At 45.2% G+C, this 23,371-nt stretch overlaps 1 protein-coding gene across 1 annotated transcript in view; it reads left to right on the plus strand.

Moving 5' to 3' along the window:
* prtga (protogenin homolog a (Gallus gallus)) overlaps positions 1-23,371 on the plus strand; it is a gene marked incomplete at its 5' end in the record, with an annotated part of 89,675 nt that overhangs the window by 36,549 nt on the left and 29,755 nt on the right. Inside the window, 7 exon segments of the mRNA XM_060924492.1 lie at positions 4,371-4,515; positions 4,609-4,742; positions 4,831-5,127; positions 6,970-7,129; positions 7,389-7,636; positions 20,252-20,416; positions 20,502-20,807. Of these exon segments, the coding sequence (XP_060780475.1) occupies positions 4,371-4,515; positions 4,609-4,742; positions 4,831-5,127; positions 6,970-7,129; positions 7,389-7,636; positions 20,252-20,416; positions 20,502-20,807 (1,455 nt within the window).

Raw genomic sequence — 23,371 nt, forward strand, 5'->3', positions numbered from 1 at the left:
TGTGGATTGGGTGGCAGTCGAAGGCAGGGGCCTCGACGACCTGATCCCCGGACACAGCGGCTGGCTGTTGGGACATGGAATGTCACTTCGCTGGGGGGGAAAGAGCCTGAGCTTGTGCGGGAGGTTGAGAGGTACCGGCTAGAGATAGTCGGGCTCACCTCCACGCACAGCTTGGGCTCTGGAACCCAGCTCCTCGAGAGGGGCTGGACTCTCCACTTCTCTGGAGTCGCCCGTGGTGAGCGGCGGCGGGCTGGTGTGGGCTTGCTTATAGCTCCCCAGCTCAGCCGCCATGTGTTGGAGTTTACCCCAGTGAACGAGAGGGTCGCCTCGCTGCGCCTTCGGATTGGGGAGAGGGCTCTTGCTGTTGTTTGTGCCTATGGCCCAAATAGCAGTATAGAGTATCCGGCCTTCTTGGAGTCCCTGGGAGAGGTACTGAGGAGTGCTCAGACTGGGGACTCCATTGTGTTACTGGGGGACTTCAATGCTCACGTGGGAGATGACAGTGACACCTGGAGGGGCGTGGTTGGGAGGAACGGCCTCCCCGATCTGAACCCGAGTGGTGTTTTGTTATTGGACTTCTGTGCTAGTCATGGTTTGTCCATAACGAACACCATGTTCGAGCATAGGGGTGTCCATAAGTGCACGTGGCACCAGGACACCTTAGGTCGGAGGTCAATGATAGACCTTGTAGTCGTTTCATCTGATCTCCGGCCCTATGTCTTGGACACTCGGGTGAAGAGAGGGGCTGAGCTGTCAACTGATCACCACCTGGTGGTGAGTTGGATCCGCTGGCGGAGGAGGAAGCTGGACAGACCTGGCAGGCCCAAACGTATGGTGAGGGTCTGCTGGGAACGTCTGGCCGAGCACTCTGTCGGGGAGGTCTTTAACTCCCACCTCCGGGAGAGCTTTTCCCAGCTTCCGAGGGAGGCGGGGGACATTGAGTCTGAGTGGACCATGTTCTCTACCTCCATTGTGGACGCAGCTGTTCAGAGCTGTGGCCGCAAGGTCTCCGGTGCCTGTCGTGGCGGCAATCCCCGAACCCGGTGGTGGACACCAGAAGTAAGGGATGCCGTCAAGCTGAAGAAGGAGTCCTATCGGGCCATGTTAACCTCCAGGACTCCCGAGGCAGCTGACGGGTATCGGCAGGCCAGGCGTGCTGCAGCTCGGGCAGTTGCGGAGGCAAAAACTCGGAACTGGGAGGAGTTCGGGGAGGCCATGGAGAAGGACTATCGGTCGGCCTCGAAGAAATTCTGGCAAACCGTCCGGCGCCTCAGGAGGGGGAAGCAGTACTCTGCCAACACTGTTTACAGTGCGGGTGGGGAGCTGTTGACCTCGACTGGGGACATTGTCGGGCGGTGGAAGGAATACTTTGAGGATCTCCTCAATCCCACCGTCATGTCTTCCACTGAGGAGACTGAGGCTGATGACTCAGAGGTGGACTCGTCCATTACCCAAGCCGAAGTCACTGAGGTGGTTTGCAAGCTCCTCGGTGGCAAGGCACCGGGGGTGGATGAGATCCGCCCTGAGTATCTCAAGTCTCTGGATGTTGTGGGGCTGTCTTGGTTGACACGCCTCTGCAACATCGCGTGGCGGTCAGGGACAGTGCCTCTGGAGTGGCAGACTGGGGTGGTGGTCCCTCTTTTTAAGAAAGGGGACCGGAGAGTGTGCCCCAATTATAGGGGAATCACACTTCTCAGCCTCCCAGGGAAGGTTTACTCCAGGGTACTGGAGAGGAGAATTCGACCAATAGTCGAACCTCGGATCCAGGAGGAACAATGCGGTTTTCGTCCTGGTCGCGGAACACTGGACCAGCTCTATACCCTTCATAGGGTGCTCGAGGGTTCATGGGAGTTTGCCCAACCAGTCCACATGTGCTTTGTGGATCTGGAGAAGGCATTCGACCGTGTCCCCCGTAGTATTCTGTGGGGGGTGCTTCGGGAGTATGGGGTTCGGGGCTCTTTGCTAAGGGCTGTCCGGTCCCTGTACGAACGGAGCAGGAGTCTGGTTCGCATTGCCGGCAGTAAGTCAGACCTGTTCCCAGTGCATGTTGGACTCCGGCAGGGCTGCCCTTTGTCACCGGTTCTGTTCATAATTTTTATGGACAGAATTTCTAGGCGCAGCCAGGGGCCAGAAGGAATCCTGTTTGGGAACCACAGGATTTCATCTCTGCTTTTTGCGGATGATGTTGTCCTGTTGGCTTCTTCAAACCAGGACCTTCAGCATGCACTGGGGCGGTTTGCAGTCGAGTGTGAAGCGGCTGGGATGAGAATCAGCACCTCCAAGTCCGAGGCCATGGTTCTCGACCGGAAAAGGGTGGCTTGCCCTCTCCAGGTTGGTGGAGAAGTTCTGCCTCAAGTGGAGGAGTTTAAGTATCTCGGGATCTTGTTCACGAGTGAGGGAAGGATGGAGCGTGAGATCGACAGGCGGATCGGTGCAGCCTCCGCAGTGATGCGGTCGCTTTACCGGTCCGTTGTGGTGAAGAAGGAGCTGAGCCAAAAGGCGAAGCTCTCAATTTACCGGTCGATCTACGTTCCGACTCTCACCTATGGTCATGAGCTTTGGGTAATGACCGAAAGGACAAGATCGCGGATACAAGCGGCCGAAATGAGTTTCCTTCGCAGGGTGGCTGGGCGCTCCCTTAGAGATAGGGTGAGAAGCACAGTCACTCGGGAGGAGCTCGGAGTAGAGCCGCTGCTGCTCCACATCGAGAGGAATCAGCTGAGGTGGCTCGGGCATCTTTTTCGGATGCCTCCTGGACGCCTCCCTGGGGAGGTGTTCCAGGCATGTCCCCCCGGGAGGAGGCCCCGGGGAAGACCCAGGACACGCTGGAGGGACTATGTCTCTCGGCTGGCCTGGGAACGCCTCGGTGTTCTTCCCGAGGAGCTGGCCGAGGTGTCTGGGGAAAGGGAAGTTTGGGCTTCCCTGCTTAGACTGCTGCCTCCGCGACCCGGTCCCGGATAAAGCGGAAGAAGACGAGACGAGACGAGACGTTGGTGTCCAGCAATCTTCAAGTTATGCCACAGATTCTCAATTGGATTGAGGTCTGGGCTTTGACTAGGCCATTCCAAGACATTTGAATGTTTCCCTTTAAACCACTCCAGTGTAGCTTTAGCAGTATGTTTAGGGTCATTGTCCTGCTGGAACGTGAACCTTCGTCCCAGTGTCAAACCTGTGGCTGATTCAAACAGGTTTTCCTCCAGAATTGCCCTGTATTTAGCGCCATCCATCTTTCCTTCAGTCCTGACCAGCTTTCCTGTCCCTGCAGATGAAAAACATCCCCACAGCATGATGCTGCCACCACCGTGCTTCACTGTAGGAATGGTGTTCTCAGGGTGTTGGGTTTGCGCCACACGTGGCATTTCCCATGATGGCCAAAAAGATCAATTTTAGTCTCATTTGACCAGAGAATCTTCTTCCATGAGTTTGGGGAGTCTGCCACATGCTGTAGGGCAAACTCCAAATGTGTTTTCTTAAGCAATGACTTTTTTCTGGCCACTCTTCCATAAAGCCCCGCCCATTCTGTGGAGTGTACAGCTTAAAGTGGTCCTATGGACAGATACTCCCATCTCCGCTGTGGATCTTTGCAGCTCCTTCAGTGTTATATTTGGTGTCTTTGTTGCATCTCTGATTAATGCCCTCCTTGCCCGGTCTGTGAGTTTTGGTGGACGGCCTTCTCTTGTCAGGCTTGTAGTGGTGCCATATTCTTTCCATTTTGCTATAATGGATTTAATGGTGCTCCGTGGGATATTTTTTATAACCCAACCCTGATCTATACTTCTCCACAACTTTGTCTCTGACCTGTTTGGAGGCTCCTTGGTTTTCATGTTGCTTGCTTAGTAGTGTTGCAGAGTCAGGGTCCTTCCAGAACAGGTTGATTTATATATACAGACATCATGTGACAGATCATGTGACGCTTTGATTGCACACAGGTGGATCTTAATCAACTAATTATGTGACTTTATGAAGTGAATCAGCTCTTATTTAGGGGTTTCATATGAAAGAGGGTGAATACTTATGCACACTCCAGATTTCTGGCTTGTTGTTTTTTTCATCTTAATTATTGTTTGTGTCACAATAAAACAACAATGTGCACCTTTAAAGCTGTAGGCATGTTGTGTAAATCAAATGGCGCGAACCCTCCAAAAATCCATTTTAATTCCAGCTTGTAATGCGGCAAAACAGGACAAACACCAAGGGGGATGAATACTTTTGCAAGGCACTGTATAATCAGAAACATGTCACTAATGGTTACACGGTGTTAAAATTAAATTAAGAATAACTGCTGGTGCTATGCAGTCAGGTTTGTCGCATATCCAGACTTCTGTAAGCAAGGAATTTATGTAACATTTTTTCTCTCGCTCTCTCTTCAGGTATTTCCACATTCACCCAGCAGCCTTCCTCCATAGTCGTGACGGAGGGTTCGGTCGCACGCTTCACCTGCAGAATCAGCGCCGTACCTCCACCAATCATCACCTGGGAGTTCAACCGAGTCACCTTACCGCTGGCCACCGACAGGTACACACCTCCCGAGAGGCAAGATTTACAGAGCATGATTACTGTTGGAAGATTTTTCCGAACCGACTCCGGGTGACATTTTCCTGCGTTTAGAATCACGGTGCTGCCCGGCGGAGTGCTACAGATCCAGGGAGCAGATCACAGGGACGCTGGGAATTACCGATGCGTGGCCACAAACATCGCCAGCCGTCGCAGGAGCGTGGAGGCCACGCTGACCGTAACACCAGGTGAACAAGACCGAACACACGCAAACACAATGCTTTCACTGTTTATTGTTTTTCATCCTAATCGTTTTCTCATGACGTCCCGGTCCAGCGCCTTCTCCCAGAATCCCCCAGCGGCCGCACATCATCGCCGGGCCACGCAACCTCACCGTGGCAGCTCACGGCAGCGCCCTCCTGGAGTGCGTGGCGGTCGGGAATCCTCGGCCGCTCATCTCGTGGAGCCGCGCCGACCACAAGCCCATCGACGTCTATAACACCAAAGTGCTCGGCAACGGCAACCTGCTCATCTCTGACGTTAAGAGGCAGCACGCGGGCGTATACGTGTGCAGGGCGACAACACCGGGCACCAGGAACTTCACACTTGCTGCTGCTAATCTCACCGTGCTTGGTAAGGACGCTTCGAACGCACTTTATTTTACACATAGACAATAACAGTCAACATGAAATATGCAAAATGCAAATTACAACCCCGATTCCAAAAAAGTTGGGACAAAGTACAAATTGTAAATAAAAACGGAATGCAATAATTTACAAATCTCAAAAACTGATATTGTATTCACAATAGAACATAGACAACATATCAAATGTCGAAAGTGAGACATTTTGAAATTTCATGCCAAATATTGGCTCATTTGAAATTTCATGACAGCAACACATCTCAAAAAAGTTGGGACGGGGCAATAAGAGGCTGGAAAAGTTAAAGGTACAAAAAAGGAACAGCTGGAGGACCAAACTGCAACTCATTAGGTCAATTGGCAATAGGTCATTAACATGACTGGGTATAAAAAGAGCATCTTGGAGTGGCAGTGGCTCTCAGAAGTAAAGATGGGAAGAGGATCACCAATCCCCCTAATTCTGCACCGACAAATAGTGGAGCAATATCAGAAAGGAGTTCGACAGTGTAAAATTGCAAAGAGTTTGAACATATCATCATCTACAGTGCATAATATCATCAAAAGATTCAGAGAATCTGGAAGAATCTCTGTGCGTAAGGGTCAAGGCCGGAAAACCATACTGGGTGCCCGTGATCTTCGGGCCCTTAGACGGCACTGCATCACATACAGGCATGCTTCTGTATTGGAAATCACAAAATGGGCTCAGGAATATTTCCAGAGAACATTATCTGTGAACACAATTCACCGTGCCATCCGCCATTGCCAGCTAAAACTCTATAGTTCAAAGAAGAAGCCGTATCTAAACATGATCCAGAAGCGCAGACGTCTTCTCTGGGCCAAGGCTCATTTAAAATGGACTGTGGCAAAGTGGAAAACTGTTCTGTGGTCAGACGAATCAAAATTTGAAGTTCTTTATGGAAATCAGGGACGCCGTGTCATTCGGACTAAAGAGGAGACGGACGACCCAAGTTGTTATTGGCGCTCAGTTCAGAAGCCTGCATCTCTGATGGTATGGGGTTGCATTAGTGTGTGTGGCATGGGCAGCTTACACATCTGGAAAGACGCCATCAATGCTGAAAGGTATATCCAGGTTCTAGAGCAACATATGCTCCCATCCAGACGACGTCTCTTTCAGGGAAGACCTTGCATTTTCCAACATGACAATGCCAAACCACATACTGCATCAATTACAGCATCATGGCTGCGTAGAAGAAGGGTCCGGGTACTGAACTGGCCAGCCTGCAGTCCAGATCTTTCACCCATAGAAAACATTTGGCGCATCATAAAACTGAAGATACGACAAAAAAGACCTAAGACAGTTGAGCAACTAGAATCCTACATTAGACAAGAATGGGTTAACATTCCTATCCCTAAACTTGAGCAACTTGTCTCCTCAGTCCCCAGACGTTTACAGACTGTTGTAAAGAGAAAAGGGGATGTCTCACAGTGGGAAACATGGCCTTGTCCCAACTTTTTTGAGATGTGTTGTTGTCATGAAATTTAAAATCACCTAGTTTTTCTCTTTAAATGATACATTTTCTCAGTTTAAACATTTGATATGTCATCTATGTTCTATTCTGAATAAAATATGGAATTTTGAAACTTCCACATCGTTGCATTCCGTTTTTATTTACAATTTGTACTTTGTCCCAACTTTTTTGGAATCGGGGTTGTAGGTTCATTTACATTAAAGATGCAATAAGTAACATGGATTCTAATTTCTCAGAATTCATGGAGGCTGTTTGTGGGATGACTGAACGTGATAAAAGGACTTAATCGAGTCTGAGGACTTAGACTGATGTCGAGTCGTGTTATAATGCAAGCTCTAATTTCAGAGCCCCCGTCTCTGGTGGAGTGGCCGGAGAGTTTGACCCGTCCACGCGCTGGCACCGGGCGCTTCGTGTGCCAGGCTGAAGGGATACCCATGCCCTGCATCACCTGGCTTAAAAACGGAGAGCCCGTGCACTCCAACGGACGTATCAAGATGTACAACAGGTACGAAGTAGCGAAATAAGGAGCAGGTTTATAGACTGACCTGTAAGCTTGAAGGATTAGTCGTGACTCATCACTGACATGGCTGCGAGGGTTTCAATCACCGCTGCTGGAAACTCACTGAAATATTCATTCGCCTCTTGTTTGGGTGTTAATAATTTAACGTTTGCTAATACCCGAGAATGGATACACTCTAGAAATACAAAATCAAATCCCTGTGCGTAACAGATTGTAGGATTGTTGTCGATGGTTGCTTTTGTAGTAAACTGGTGATAAACCAGATCATCCCAGAGGACGACGCAATTTACCAGTGCCAAGCCGAGAACGAGCAGGGATCAGTTCTGTCCACAGCACGTCTCATCGTGGTGATGTCAGAGGATCGGCCCAGCGCGCCCAGGAACATCCACGCCGACACCGTGTCCAGCTCGGCCATCCTGCTGGCGTGGGACAGTCCGGCGTACAACGCAGACAAAGTCATCGCCTACTCCATCCACTACATGAAAGCAGAAGGTAAATCAAACTCTCCGGAATCTCCGACAGTGTCTTCATAAAATAATAAACACACCCGCCCATTAGACCCATAAGTGCTTGTTGAACATCTCAATAAGTGCCACTTTTCTGGGAAGGCTTTCCACTAGATTTTGGGGCGTGGCTCCACAGGGGCATTAGTGAGATCAGGGAATGATTTTGGGATGTTGAGGTTGAGGAAGCTCCAGATCCTGTTCATCCCAAACGTCTTCAGTGGAATTGACTTCAGTCAGGGCGTGAGGTTGAGGTTGAGGAGGCTCCAGTTCCTGTTCATCCCAAACGTCTTCAGTAGAATTGACTTCAGTCAGGGCGTGAGGTTGAGGTTGAGGAGGCTCCAGTTCCTGTTCATCCCAAACGTCTTCAGTAGAATTGACTTCAGTCAGGGCGTGAGGTTGAGGTTGAGGAGGCTCCAGTTCCTGTTCATCCCAAACGTCTTCAGTAGAATTGACTTCAGTCAGGGCGTTTGTTGAGGTTGAGGAGGCTCCAGTTCCTGTTCATCCCAAACGTCTTCAGTAGAATGGACTTCAGTCAGGGCGTTATGTTGAGATTGAGGTTGAGGAGGCTCCAGTTCCTGTTCATCCCAAACGTCTTCAGTAGAATTGACTTCAGTCGAGGTTGAGGAGGCTCCAGTTCCTGTTCATCCCAAACGTCTTCAGTAGAACTGACTTCAGTCAGGGCGTTATGTTGAGGTCAAGGTTGAGGAGGCTCCAGTTCCTGTTCATCCCAAACGTCTTCAGTGGAATTGACTTCAGTCAGGACATTAGGTTGAGGTTGAGGAGGCTCCAGTTCCATTTCATGTCAAACGTCTTCAGTAGAATTGACTTCAGTCAGGGCGTTATGTTGAGGTCAAGGTTGAGGAGGCTCCAGTTCCTGTTCATCCCAAATGTCTTCAGTGGAATTGACTTCAGTCAGGACATTAGGTTGAGGTTGAGGAGGCTCCAGTTCCATTTCATGTCAAACGTCTTCAGTGGAATTGACTTCAGTCAGGGCGTGAGGTTGAGGTTGAGGAGGCTCCAGATCCTGTTCATCCCAAACGTCTTCAGTGGAATTGACTTCAGTCAGGGCGTGAGGTTGAGGTTGAGGTTGAGGAGGCTCCAGTTCCTGTTCATCCCAAACTTCTTCAGTAGAATTTACTTCAGTCAGGGCGTTTGTTGAGGTTGAGGAGGCTCCAGTTCCTGTTCATCCCAAACGTCTTCAGTAGAATTGACTTCAGTCAGGGCGTTATGTTGACATTGAGGTTGAGGAGGCTCCAGTTCCTGTTCATCCCAAACGTCTTCAGTAGAATTGACTTCAGTCGAGGTTGAGGAGGCTCCAGTTCCTGTTCATCCCAAACGTCTTCAGTAGAATTGACTTCAGTCAGGGCGTTATGTTGAGGTCAAGGTTGAGGAGGCTCCAGTTCCAGCTCATCCCAAACGTCTTCAGTGGAATTGACTTCAGTCAGGACATTAGGTTGAGGTTGAGGTTGAGGAGGCTCCAGTTCCATTTCATGTCAAACGTCTTCAGTAGAATTGACTTCAGTCAGGGCGTTATGTTGAGGTCAAGGTTGAGGAGGCTCCAGTTCCTGTTCATCCCAAATGTCTTCAGTGGAATTGACTTCAGTCAGGGCTTGAGGTTGAGGTTGAGGAGGCTCCAGATCCTGTTCATCCCAAACGTCTTCAGTGGAATTGACTTCAGTCAGGGCGTGAGGTTGAGGTTGAGGAGGCTCCAGTTCCTGTTCATCCCAAACGTCTTCAGTGGAATTGACTTCAGTCAGGGCTTGAGGTTGAGGTTGAGGAGGCTCCAGTTCCTGTTCATCCCAAACGTCTTCAGTGGAATTGACTTCAGTCAGGGCGTGAGGTTGAGGTTGAGGAGGCTCCAGTTCCTGTTCATCCCAAATGTCTTCAGTGGAATTGACTTCAGTCAGGGCGTTATGTTGCGGTCAAGGTTGAGGAGGCTCCAGATCCTGTTCATCCCAAACGTCTTCAGTAGAATTGACTTCAGTCAGGGCGTTATGCACGACACTCGAGTTCTCCTACACCAACCTTAACACACCATGTCTTTGTTCTTGCTTTGTGCACAGGACCATTGTCATGCTGGAACCGGTTTGAGCCTCTCAGTTCCAGCGTACAGAGACATTCTGTACAGCCGTGTGCTTATGAATTTGTGGCCACAGTTCAGGGAAGACGCGCATACAAGAGGACATACTTTTAGCCATATAGACTCCGCCCATATGAGAGTTATCAGTGTCTTCTTAGACTCAGGATTGTTAATAATGAATAAAGAATAAAATATTCACTCACTTATCCAGCAGGAAGTTCCTAAATGCCTGCGTGACCCTGAGGGTTAAACTTATTCCGAGAACCATTCAGCGGAACGTACAATTACAACCCTTTCTCTATTATTATTTTTTAATTTGAGTCCATTTAAAGTGATAAAAGAGTCCTTTTCTGATCACAATGCCAACACCGCGATAATAGTTTCTGACCAGTGGGAATGACCTAGTACAATCACTCAGCTCCTGAAGACGCAGCGAACATTCCTGACGTCTAGAGACTGAAACAGCCCGGTTCTGGGAACGTACCACTTTACAGTAATGCGCTGCCGGTTCCTCATTGTGCTGTTAAAGCATGCTGGGTTTGCTCATTGTTCATAAAGAGGCAGCAAAAGTCATTTTGGACAAGGATATTTCTTTGTTCATGTCTGCCTTTTTCAGCCTAATTATCAGTCCTTTAAGCAGCGAGAAAGAAAAGTGAGGAGAGGAAACACCTGCTAGCACTTTCAGAGACAGAGAGATAGTCTTTCATGCGCTTCTGAAAGCAGTGCATCCGCTCGCGCGAAGATTCTAGCTGCTGCTTTAGCGACCGGGAAACCCAGAGGAGCCGTCCGGCGTTCCTCGCTAATTAGCAGCATCATAAAGCGAGAGATGTAGATCGAGAGAGTGTGAGAGTGCGAGTGGTGCAGCTCAGGCATTGTCTGACTGTGTGTGTGTGTTAAACTTCAATCAAAGTGTAGCAAAGTCAGCGAGCAGGCTATTCAGCCAGAGAACAAGGCTTTTCTTGTTGCTTAACCGTCGCTTTTCTCTCTTTCTGGCGCTCAAGGATCTTTGCTAGGTCCGAAATTAGGACCTCAATCCTTCTTGTGATTCTTTTGTGCGCGCCGGATAATCCGGACTAATTAAAGCCTTATCAAACGTGCTGGCCGTGTGAGAAAATCGGCGCTTGGAATTCAGCCTCCGCTCCCCTGTTGGATTTAAATCCCCCGTTTTAGGAGGCGTGACCAATTTGATTGAGTTGACACATCTGTTGTGCGGTGGGGCCCCGATTAGAATAACCGCACCGGTTCATTAGGCGGAGAACAGAATAGGATTAATGAGGAAGAATTAAAAAAAGCTTAACACGGGTATGGTTCAGCAATTATGTCCTGATTACTGCATGTACATGCCACAGGAAGCGATCACACTGCACAGAAAGCAAGCAGGCGTGTAAACTTTCAGCAAACAGAGACTGCTCTATTCTTATTCTCTTCCTGTTGATGAAAAGACGTGACTTTTTTATACCTAAACATGACAGTTTGCTATAAATGGCCACCTACGGAAGTTAGTATTTAAACTGCACCTTATATTCATTAATCTTTGGCAAATGATAAGCAGTGTTTAAAGTGAGACGGCCTTTCGATTTCATAAAATCGGTGAAATTTAGTTCCGTCTGAAATGCGGTCATTGTGATATCTGTTTATTTCTGTAATATCTCACAAAATATCAGGCCGTTCTGTGGCTGGGAAGTTATTTAATTTGAAGGGATTAAAGCAAATAACGTGCATGAAATCAGAGGAAGAGGAAGTCCGTGTGTGTTGCGCAGGCACAGGTTTCCCTTTGAGCGTGCACTGACAGTTCCATCATTCCGTCGCTAAACGAACAGCTGATCACACCGAGGTGCTCGCTGAGCGCCAATATTTATTAGTTTGGTCCTGCGTTTCCTTTCCTTCGTATATAACATAACGCCTTTTCTTCTTCTCGCTGTCTTTCCGTTACTGTAGTCGGTCTTTCACGTTTCATTCGCACACTCACGCCGTCCATTTTTCTCTCCGGTTTCAAATTTGTATCCCACAATGCCTTGCATGAACAGGGAAAGCCCACCACGTGATGTCATGCGTGACGGAGTATCTTGTATTGGGTCATGGTGAAGCAGGAAAAAATAGCGGAGAATTTAGGGCTACGTGGAGATAAATTCATGAATTGTTCTATTAGAAAAAAAAAACTAATAAAATTGGAAGTCCGTGATTCGAATTCAGTAGCTTTCAGTCACTAAACAAAAATAATTGAGTGTCAGGCAGGGCTCTACAGTGCGCACATTTCACTCGCATTTGCGAGCGAATTTTTCGGCATGCGAACGACAAAAAAAAAACATGCGCATTCGTGCGAGGGCTTCTTGCGGCCGACAATTTAGGAAAGCACTGAGCACAGACGCGACGAGTTTAACATTCTAAAATGTATCAAACGTTAAACTGCAAAGTATGTGAATCCAGCGCTGGATAGCCTACCTAATATAGTGTAACGAGTAACGGCCTGTATTGTTGTAAGTGTGTGTGTGTGTGTGTTCTGCCTGCGCCTTGCTCCCTGTCTGTAGTTGCGTGCATTGCCTCTGTCTTGCACTGCGGTGGTTCCCACGGTAGCCGGGGGGGAGTGAAAAAGTTACATTTTTTTTGCCGTTCTGCCATGCTAGTGCGTTTTACCGGGACATGAGATTTCAGCATTTTTATTCTTCTCGGTCTGTAGCTTGAATAAGTTTAGGCTACTGAATAACACTTTCAGTTAAAGTCGAGTCTGGTGCTTTTGTGCTGACGCTACAATAGCCTGCTATCACAATAAATATCCCCCGTAACGTTTCCCGTTTTCTACTCATCTTTCTGCGATTGCCCCTCTTTCCCACGGTTGTATGTTGTGGGTGTGGCATTAGGTGGGAAAAGTGCTTTTTAGGGATTCATCAGATCATTCAACTGAGAGATAACCGAGAGCTGGTTCGGACCGAGCTGAGAAATATATTCGCTATGCAGAGAATAACGGCGTTTTTTAAAAGCAATGATGGTGGAAACAAGAATAAAAGAACGGACGAGGAAGAAAGTGTAGTGAAGAAAGCTAGAACGACGGGAGAAGGTGCGGGAAAATGATATAATGAGATGGAAAGCGCACACCCCAGTGCAAACATTTAGATGGGAACATACAACACAGCAGAAAAACAAATAATATACAGTATATACAAATGGTGCATGTCACAACACAGCAGAAAAACAAAGAATATATATACAACTGGGCGTGTTGAGTTGCAGATGTTAATTGCACATTAGTTCTAGAAACTCAGTTCAGCTACAAAACTCAGGATATTGCACTGTATTTGGTATTGCATTGTATTGGGTATGGATATAAAAGTGTAGAAATATAAATATAAAATATACAAAAGCTATAAAAACTAAAAAGTTGCTCTGTAAGGTTGCACTGTAATAAGTATTGCACTGTATCAGGTAAGTGTGAGAATATTGTCCTTTTAGGTCTATGGAATCAATTTTGTGCCAAAATGTTCATACAATACTTTTGAAATATCAAATAAAAACGACAAATCAAAATACAAAAAAAGAAAAAAAAGTCAATTTTTTTAGACTGGCAAACAAATTATTCGTGTAATCGTGCAAAATATCAGTCTATTACTCTTCAGAAACCTTTTATTTTTGTTCCGCGTCTTTCTCGGTTTTGTTTGGCGTAATTTATTTTGGTTGCGATTCCAGCTTTCTCGTTTGCGCTCCCTGACTTTTTGCTTGCAGTTTTGGCGCAAACTTCCCGTGTGGGCGGGCTGTCCAGGAATGCATTCCCATTGGCTAACTTGTGTTTGACTGACAGCTACGCTCAGCCATTCCCTACTCGGATTCTGGCGGACTGTTTGGCGAGTGACCGATCCATTGACGGTAAACAAGGATGGAGTGGACTTCAGTGGCGACTATGATACTGAATTAATTCAACAAAGTGTAAATTCAGTATCATAGTCGCCACTGAAGTCCACTCGATCCTTGTTTACCGTCAATGGATCGGTCACTCGTCAAACAGTCCGCCAGAATCCGAGTAGGGAATGGCTGAGCGTAGCTGTCAGTCAAACACAAGTTAGCCAATGGGAATGCATTCCTGGACAGCCCGCCCACACGGGAAGTTTGCGCCAAAACTGCAAGCAAAAAGTCAGGGAGTGCAAACGAGAAAGCTGGAATCGCAACCAAAATAAATTACGTCAAACAAAACCGAGAAAGACGCGGAACAAAAATAAAAGGTTTCTGAAGAGTAATAGACGGATATTTTGCACGATTACACGAATAATTTGTTTGCCAGTCTAAAAAAATTGACTTTTTTTTCTTTTTTTGTATTTTGATTTGTCGTTTTTGTTTGATATTTCAAAAGTATTGTATGAACATTTTGGCACAAAATTGATTCCATATAGGTCCTTGTTGGTGCATTGTTGCACCTGCCAGAAGTGGCATCAGTCAGTGCATGTAATTAGCCTTTTTCACATTACGTCACTTGCAGAAGAACCTCACATCCGTTTTCAGCCTTTTGAATGGAAGAAGAGGCGGCATGCTAATCTGCTGGCTAACAAGTAGCAACCATAGAAAGTCAGTAAACTTCCTTTCCAAAACAAGGCAGATAGGTGACTGGAATGGTCGGTAATGATAAACAATGCGCAATATTATTATCAGTCTTATCTGTGAATGACACAGTTTTGTTAACATATGTTGCCACCGTATACCTCTTCTTCCATTCAAAAGGCTGAAAACGGATACGAGTTCCCCTGCAAGTGACGTAATGTGAAAAAGGCTAATTGTTCAAGGTGGTTATGGCCTGTGGGAAAAAACTGTTTTTGAGTCTGTTGGTCCTTGCTTTGATGCACCTGTAACGCCTGCCTGAGGGCAGCAAGTCAAAGAACTCAGAGCCAGGGTGGGAGCTGTCCTTGATGATGTTGTTAGCTCTGCTGAGCTCTGCTCTCTGTTTAGCTACTGTTTGTTCATTCATTCAGTTGTTCGTTATTCATTTGTTTGTTCATTCGTTCATTCATTCATTCTCAATTGAATTTTGTGTTTTATGTGTTGGCGTGTCTAAGGTTTGCGCTGCAATAAACCTTTAAAATGAAAACCTGCTTGTGCCCCCATTTTTTTCCCTGTACTCCTAAAATTTTTAACTTAGGAGCACATGTGCTCCTGAAAAAAAAAAGTTAGTGTAGAGCCCTGGTGTCGGGAAAATATTTTTTTATGACCTACACTTGAAAAATCTAAAAGGCAGTCTAGCTTTAATTAGACATATGAATTAATAGAGAGAAATCAAATCTCATACTCAGGATATTGCTTTACAAATAGGTCAAAAGTCTATCTATCAGCTCCCCTAATTATTATTATATCCCTGCTCCGGGGGAGGGGGGGTATACTGGCTTACCTCTGTCCGTCTAAAACACCCTTTTTCTCTTACTTACTTACTTACTTAGGCCCTTGGCTCCCTGCGGAGCATAGGCCACGGACAACCTCTCTCCAGCGTTGCCGATCCTGTGCTAGGTTTTCTGCATCTCGGAAAGAGTAGCCTGCTCTTCGCAGCTCGGCATCCAGGTCGCGTCGCCATGTGTTCTTGGGGCGTCCTGGTTTTCTCTTCCCTTGAGGGTTCCATGTCAGGGATTGCCTGGTAACGTTCGAACTTGGCTTTCGCAAGGTGTGCCCAATCCAGTTCCACTTCCTTTGCAGGATGGTCTTCCCGATGGGTTCTTGTTTGGATCTTTCCCATAACACTTCGCTCCGTACATGGTCCGTCCAATGAATTCTCAGGATCCTTCTTAAGCAGCAATTGATGAACGTCTGCAGTTTTTTTTTGTTACCGAAGCATGGACAACTGAAACCCTTTTTCTCAGCAGCCACAAATCATAGCCACTTGGTACCGAGCTTCAGCTTGGGGTTCTGTACCGTGTGTACCGTTTTCAGGTCTGTCGCACATCAACTTCCTGTTTACCGACTGAATGTATTTACGAAACACATAGCATGGATTTACAAAATTTTCGTGAAAATTTTCTCAGCAACTACGAATCACAACTGCTTGATATTTGGTACCGAGCTTCAGCTTGGGGTTCTGTACCGCATATACCGTTTTCAGGTCTGTAGCGCATCCACTTCCTGTTTACCGACTGAATGTATATATGAAAGATATAGCGTGGATTTACAAAATTTTCGTAACGATTTTCTTTTGGGCTTTTTTCACCTTTATTGGATAGGACAGTGTAGAGACAGGAAATAAGTGGGAGAGAGAGAGAGAGAGAGACGGGGAGAGATCAGGAAATGACCTCGGGTCAGAATCGAACCCGGGTCCCCGGATTTATGGTATGGCGCCTTATCCACCTGAGCCACGACACCCCCATAATGATTTTCTCAGCAACTACAAATCACAACTGCTTGATATTTGGTACCGAGCTTCAGCTTGGGGTTCTGTACCGTGTTTACTGTTTTCAGGTCTGTCGCACATCGACTTCCTGTTCACCGACTGAATGTATTTACGAAACACATAGTATGGATTTACAAAATTTTCGTGACAATTTTCTCAGCAACTACAAATCACAACTGCTTGATATTTGGTACCGAGCTTCAGCTTGGGGTTCTATACCGTGTTTACTGTTTTCAGGTCTGTCGCACATCGACTTCTTGTTCACCGACTGAATGTATTTACGAAACACATAGTATGGATTTACAAAATTTTCGTGACAATTTTCTCAGCAACTACAAATCACAACTGCTTGATATTTGGTACCGAGCTTCAGCTTGGGGTTCTATACCGTGTATACCGTTTTCAGGTCTGTAGCGCATCCACTTCCTGTTTACCGACTGACTGTATATATGAAAGATATAGCGTGGATTTACAAAATTTTCGTAACGATTTTCTCAGCAACTACAAATCACAACTGCTTGATATTTGGTACCGAGCTTCAGCTTGGGGTTCTGTACCATGTTTAACGTTTTCAGGTCTGTAGCGCATCCACTTCCTGTTTACCGACTGAATGTATTTACAAAACATATAGTGTGGATTTTGACGCCATTTCAAGAAGCAAAATGCTGTTTCAGAATGACAGTTTAGCAGGATGCTGTTTGAGATCCCTGGGGAGAGACACTGCTCTTTACTTACTTGTTTCAGGGTTCATTATTTGTTGAAGACAACGTTGATAATAAGTGTCCTGTTCCTTCAATTGCTTGCGTTCTGATATAAGCAAGACGACAAACGACTGGTGTGTAGAAAACGATTCCTGTTTTTAAACTGATTTGTTAGTAAATTAAAAGGCTAGCATGGTTGATGTTGCTGTCAGGTTTAAAAGATTAGTTCTTTTCCACGTCGTCATCATAATTATCAAATTAACAGTATGTCTGCTCCAGATGTGGAAAAAAGACGGTCAGGTATAGATTAGAGGCGACTAAAATGGGAATGCATCGTACTGTATCATTAAATATCTCACCGTAGTGTTAGGAATCGAAATGGTTTCATATGATAACGAAGCTACTCAAAGACAATACAAGGCCTGTGTACACTGTACATGAATTTCAGTGAACTTAAAGTTTTAAGTCAGCCTGGTTACGACATTTTTTAAGTTAAAACAACAAATCATTTTTACAGTTTACACTATACGTTATATGCAATATGCTGTACATTATGTACTATACATTATACACACTATACTATAACAGTTATTCCACGAAATCGAGTCGTACATGAGCTGATAGCGGCTATAAACCACGTACGACAAGATTGACTGGAATAACTGTTTTATTCTATCCACGTTCGCTGGATTTTGAGAAACACAGCATTTTTATTTTTATGTTCCGCAAATTCGATAAATAAAAACATTACACAAAACATCCGACAAAATCATTTCCGCTTAGGATGTAAACAAACCGGCGAAATGACAGGAGCAATTTGTGAAAAATGCAATAATAATAATAATCATCTGTCATCCGGCGGGCCGGTGACTTGGTAAGATATCCTATCCCAGACCCGCCGGTTGAGCATAGCTGCTCTGAGTTGTTCTTCCTTCAACCCCGTCTCTTGCTCGAGGACTGTTTTCAGGGTGGTACGTGGTCAACCAACTTTGCACTTCACCTCAGGTAGAGTCCTGCACTCCCGCGGGAGTCCCGCGGGACCTGCGGGACCCGACGCAAAGCAGTGCGGCGCGGGACAGATTTTGAAAGCTCATTGCGGGCGCGGGCGGGAGGGGGAGTGCACAATGCAGGAGCGGGTGGGAGAGGTGATAAGCTGCAGTCCCGCTAACTAAAAACGTGTTTAAAATAAAATTTATAAATTATTAATTTGGGGCAGCACGGTGGTGTAGTGATTAGCGCTGTCGCCTCACAGCAAGAAGGTCCGGGTTCGAGCCCCGTGGCCGGCGAGGGCCTTTCTGTGTGGAGTTTGCATGTTCTCCCCGTGTCCGCGTGGGTTTCCTCCGGGTGCTCCGGTTTCCCCCACAGTCCAAAGACATGCAGGTTAGGTTAACTGGTGACTCTAAATTGACCGTAGGTGTGAATGTGAGTGTGAATGGTTGTCTGTGTCTATGTGTCAGCCCTGTGATGACCTGGCGACTTGTCCAGGGTGTACCCCGCCTTTCGCCCGTAGTCAGCTGGGATAGGCTCCAGCTCGCCTGCGACCCTGTAGAAGGATAAAGCGGCTACAGATAATGAGATGAGATGAGAAATTATTAATTTATGTCTATCATATATAATTTGTGCTGGATATTTTATTTGGCATTAATAGAAACATTTTAAGATGCCTAAATTTGCGGATGTGGTCTAATCTTGTGTACGTTTCCGATTCCTTTCCGCTCTTCCGTGTTTGAGATCTCCGATCATGGCAGAAGAGCAGAGCTCCTCTAGTGAAGCTCACAATGGGTATCTCTGTAAAGCCTCAGCTGCGCATGCCGCCTGGCAACGCGCACCCTCGCTACGTGCGCTAGGTGAAGGATCGGTCAGTGGAGAGCTCAGCTAAGCTCAGCATGTTTAATTCCCCAAGCCAATGACAAGAACTTTCGTGAGAAATAACGCAAACGTCTGCATCATGCGGGATTTGCGGGCGGGAGCGGGACAAAATATGGCAGGCGGGAGCGGGACTGAAAATCATAATTCTTTGCGGGAGCGGGCGGGAGCGGGACTGCACAATGCGGGCGCGGGCGGGAGCGGGACTGAAAATTCTGTCCCGCGCAGACCTCTAGCCTCAGGCTCCCACAAGAGAACTTGTGCGGCAGGTTGATCGTGATGAAACACATGGCCGCACAATGCCAGACGTCTTGAGAGGTGTGGTAGGAAACCGTACAGGCGGTCGTTTGTCCAATGGTCCTGCCAGCTGACGTTGAACACTCTGCGGAGCACGCGGGTGTACAGTACGTGCCATCCAAGGATTGCTCTTGTGCTCTCGTTAGAGACCAAGACTTGATAATAATAATAATAATAATAATAATAATTCTTGAAAAATAAAAAAGATATGTTCTTACCTGAGCTTTTTTTTATTTTATTTTCTCATTTTTTTATTTTAATTTTTTCTTTTTTCTGTGTCTGATGTTTGTTTGAGTGTTTTTGTCCGCCGGTGGTGGTGTAGCTCCGGACCCAGTTTTGGGCGTCGGTTCCCTCCAGGCCTTGGTTCGCCGTGGGTGATGCCTGTGCTCCCAGCTATGGACTGCAGTGAGCTCGTTGCTCATTTTAACATCATGGTTGTGGCTTTGTGGATCCATGGCATGGTGTTCCGAGCGATGTTGCTGGCGGCGGCTGTGCTGGCGATGTGGGACTTGTTTTCGTGCGCCTTTTGGTGGGACTGTGGCTGCTACACCTCTATTTGGTGGACTTTTTTTTGTCTATAATTGTAAAGCGACCTTGGGTTTTGAGAAAGGCGCTGTATAAATCGAACCTATTATTATTATCACCATCAAATACTTTCATTCCATATTTTGTTGCTTTTTTTTGGGGGGGGGGGGGGGAGAGTTGTTTTCAAGTAGAGTTTTTATTTCGTCCTCGGCTGGTTCAGCAACGCACACCGCCATTTTGTTTATCTCTACTCACGGTAGGTACGGTATATGAGCTGATATCCTAGTAGTAGAGTAGCCAATCAGAGCCAGTTATATCCAGTGAATGTGTGTAGAATTATATGTATTATATATTATTTAGATTCCGTGGCATTTAGCAGACGCTCTTATCCAATGCAGAGCGGCGTACAGTGAGTCCAAAATTCAGGTACGAGAAGCGCTGAACTTCTAGACAAGAAGGTTCGAGTGCCAATTAAACAAGCGACAGAATAATATCTCGTGTAATGTGCTGACAATCAGCAAACAGCCAAGGAAAACAAATCAATCATACAACCGCACACAGCGACCGTGACCAGGCGAGAAAGGGACACAGCCTGGGTTGGTCAAGGCCGCTACGTGATTACACAGTGGGCGGGGAAGCAGGGGAGAGGTGGTCAGGGAGTCTGACCTCGATGGGAAGGTCATTCACAATACGTTATACACTATACAGAGCGGTATACAAAGCTTTAGGATTAAAATAGATCAGTATATCAGCAGTGCAGTTTATGTTTTTATCTAACAGGTCTTAACAACGAAGAGTACCAGGTTGTCATCGGCAACGACACCACCCGCTACATCATCGACGACCTGGAGCCGGCGCAGAACTACACGTTCTACATTGTAGCGTACATGCCAATGGGAGCCAGCCGCATGTCCGACCACGTCATCCAACACACACTCGAAGACGGTGAGAATTAGATTGCCAGTAGTTCTGGAGCTATCTCAGTAAACGACGTGTGGGAAGCTTAGTGTCTCTCTCTCTCTATCCTCAGTTCCTCTGCGTGCCCCAGAGCTCTCCCTCACCAGCCGCAGTCCCACGGATATCCAGGTGTCGTGGCTGCCGTTGGCGCTGAAGCTGAGCCGCGGCCGTGTCTCAGCGTATCGCCTGTGGTACCGGTCCAGCTCTGACGGAGCCACCACGCAGTTGGAGCTGCCAGGAGACCAAACCCAGTACCTGCTGGAGGGCCTGCAGCCTGATACCATCTACCTTCTCAGGATCGCTGCCTCCACCAGCATGGGCTGGGGGGAACCGTGCGCCTGGACCTCCCACAGGACCCCCAAGACCTCCAGCAGAAAAGGTAACACCAAAAGGTTCTGGAGTGGCTCACAGTCCTGGTGATAAACAGGGCGTTTCGAAAGGGAGATGTTTATCTGGGATGGTTCTTAGTGATTCGGAGATTTTCCAACCTCTCTCTGTGTTTATAAAAACGCTTCGATTCGAAGCTCTTCCTCTTCAGTTCTTGGAGAGCTCTGAGGCTGACGGTTTCTCCACATTTCTGCCTGGTGCATGGCTCGGTCTGTAGATCAGCTCTCTTTCGGACTCTTTTCTTTTTCATCCACGAATTGATATATTTCTGTAAAGCTGCTTTGTGGCAGTGAATGTTGTGAGACAATGGATGGAGAGACAGTTTTTAATAATAAATATCTCGGCTCTGGGGGCGGCACGGTGGTGTAGTGGTTAGCGCTGTCGCCTCACAGCAAGAAGGTCCGGGTTCGAGCCCCGTGGCCGGCGAGGGCCTTTCTGTGCGGAGTTTGCATGTTCTCCCCGTGTCCGCGTGGGTTTCCTCCGGGTGCTCCGGTTTCCCCCACAGTCCAAAGACATGCAGGTTAGGTTAACTGGTGACTCTAAATTGACCGTAGGTGTGAATGTGAGTGTGAATGGTTGTCTGTGTCTATGTATCAGCCCTGTGATGACCTGGCGACTTGTCCAGGGTGAACCCCGCCTTTCGCCCGTAGTCAGCTGGGATAGGCTCCAGCTCGCCTGCGACCCTGTAGAACAGGATAAAGCGGCTACAGATAATGAGATGAGATGAGATCTCGGCTCTGGAATGCCTCTCCGTATTGTCTGATGGTTTTTTTTGGTTTTTTTTGACTGACAGGTAGAACACAGTCTGGAGTGTTTTGTGATGTCAGTAAACAGTTGATATCGTCCACAAAATGCACTACCATGAATTTCCTGGTTGCACGTTTTGACCATATAGCACACGGCTATAGACGTGAGTTATTTATAATCTCACGATCTGTTATCACCCAGATGAGGATGGGTTCCTTCCCTTTTGAGTCTGGTTCCTCTCAAGGTTTCTTCTTCATGTCGTCTCAGGGAGTTTTTCTTTGCCATCGTCACCTCTGGTTAGTCGTTAGGGATAAATTGAGAAATGTAAAATTTATATCCGGAATTGATATATTTCTGTAAAGCTGCTTTGTGGCAGTGAACGCTGTGAGACGCGATACACAAATAAAATGGAATGGAACTGAAGTAATACTAACAAACAAGTTTCTGACTTAATAGTGTATAATTATAATCCTGTAGAACAAAATGTTCTCCTCTGTGAGTTACATTAACCCAGGCAATAAGTTCTATAATAATAATAATAATAATAATAATAATAATTATTATTATTATTATTATTATTATTATTATTATTATTGTTGTTGTTGAGTTTCCTTTTATTAATTATTATTATTAATGATATTAGTTATTAATAATATTACTTATTATTAATATTAATTAATTAATATGTATTTCTTTTTATATTTATATCTCTTATATGTATTTATATTTTATAATTATTGTTATTGTTGTTCAGTTTCTTCTTATTCATTATTATTAATGATATTAGTTATTAATAATATTACTTATTAATAAAATTACTTATTATTAATATTAATTAATTAATATGTATTTCTTTTTATATTTATATCTCTTATATGTATTTATATTTTATAATTATTGTTATTGTTGTTAAGTTTCTTATTATTAATTATTAATGATATTAGTTATTAATAATATTACTTATTTATATATATATATATATATATATATATATATATATATATATATATATATATATGTACACATTAATATTAACAAAAATCATAAATAAATTGTTATTGTTGAGTTTCCTATTATTTATTATTATTAATGATATTAGTTATTAATATTATTATTATTACTTATTATTAATATTTACTTATTAGTATTTGTTTATTATTTATATATCTTATATGTATTTATTATTATTTTTGTAGAGTTTATTCTTATTAATTATTATTAATGCTATTAGTTATAATAATATTACTTCTTATTAATATTTACTTATTAATATTTGTTTTTTCTTTTTCATATTTATATATCTTATATTTATTTATTAGTCATTATTATTGTTATTGCTATTATTGTCGAGTTTCTTATTAATTATTATTAATGCTATGAGTTCTTAATAATGTTACTTATTATTAATATTTGTTTATTAATTTATATTTGTATATCTTTATTTATTTATTGTTGTTATTATTCTTGAGTTTCTTCTTATTAATAATTATTATTAATGATATTAGTTATGAATAACATTGCTTATTATTATATATTTATTTATGTTTATTTATTATTTATATTTATTATTATTAATAATCCTCTTACTTTCTCTATCCTCTTGTTTATCTTTCTTTTCCTCTTTATCATTCTTTTTTGCTCTTTGCTCATTTATCTAGTTCTAGTTCTTTCTCTTTCATCGTCTGTATACCTCTCTTTCTCTCTCTCTCTCTCTCTCTCTCTCTCTCCATGTTAAGTGCTTACTATAACCGTCCTGTTAAGGCATTGTGTTAGTTACTGCGCTGAACTCTGACCCTGGCTGTGGGGCAC

Source organism: Neoarius graeffei, chromosome 6 (genome assembly GCF_027579695.1).
Source record: "Neoarius graeffei isolate fNeoGra1 chromosome 6, fNeoGra1.pri, whole genome shotgun sequence".
Lineage (NCBI taxonomy): Eukaryota > Metazoa > Chordata > Actinopteri > Siluriformes > Ariidae > Neoarius > Neoarius graeffei.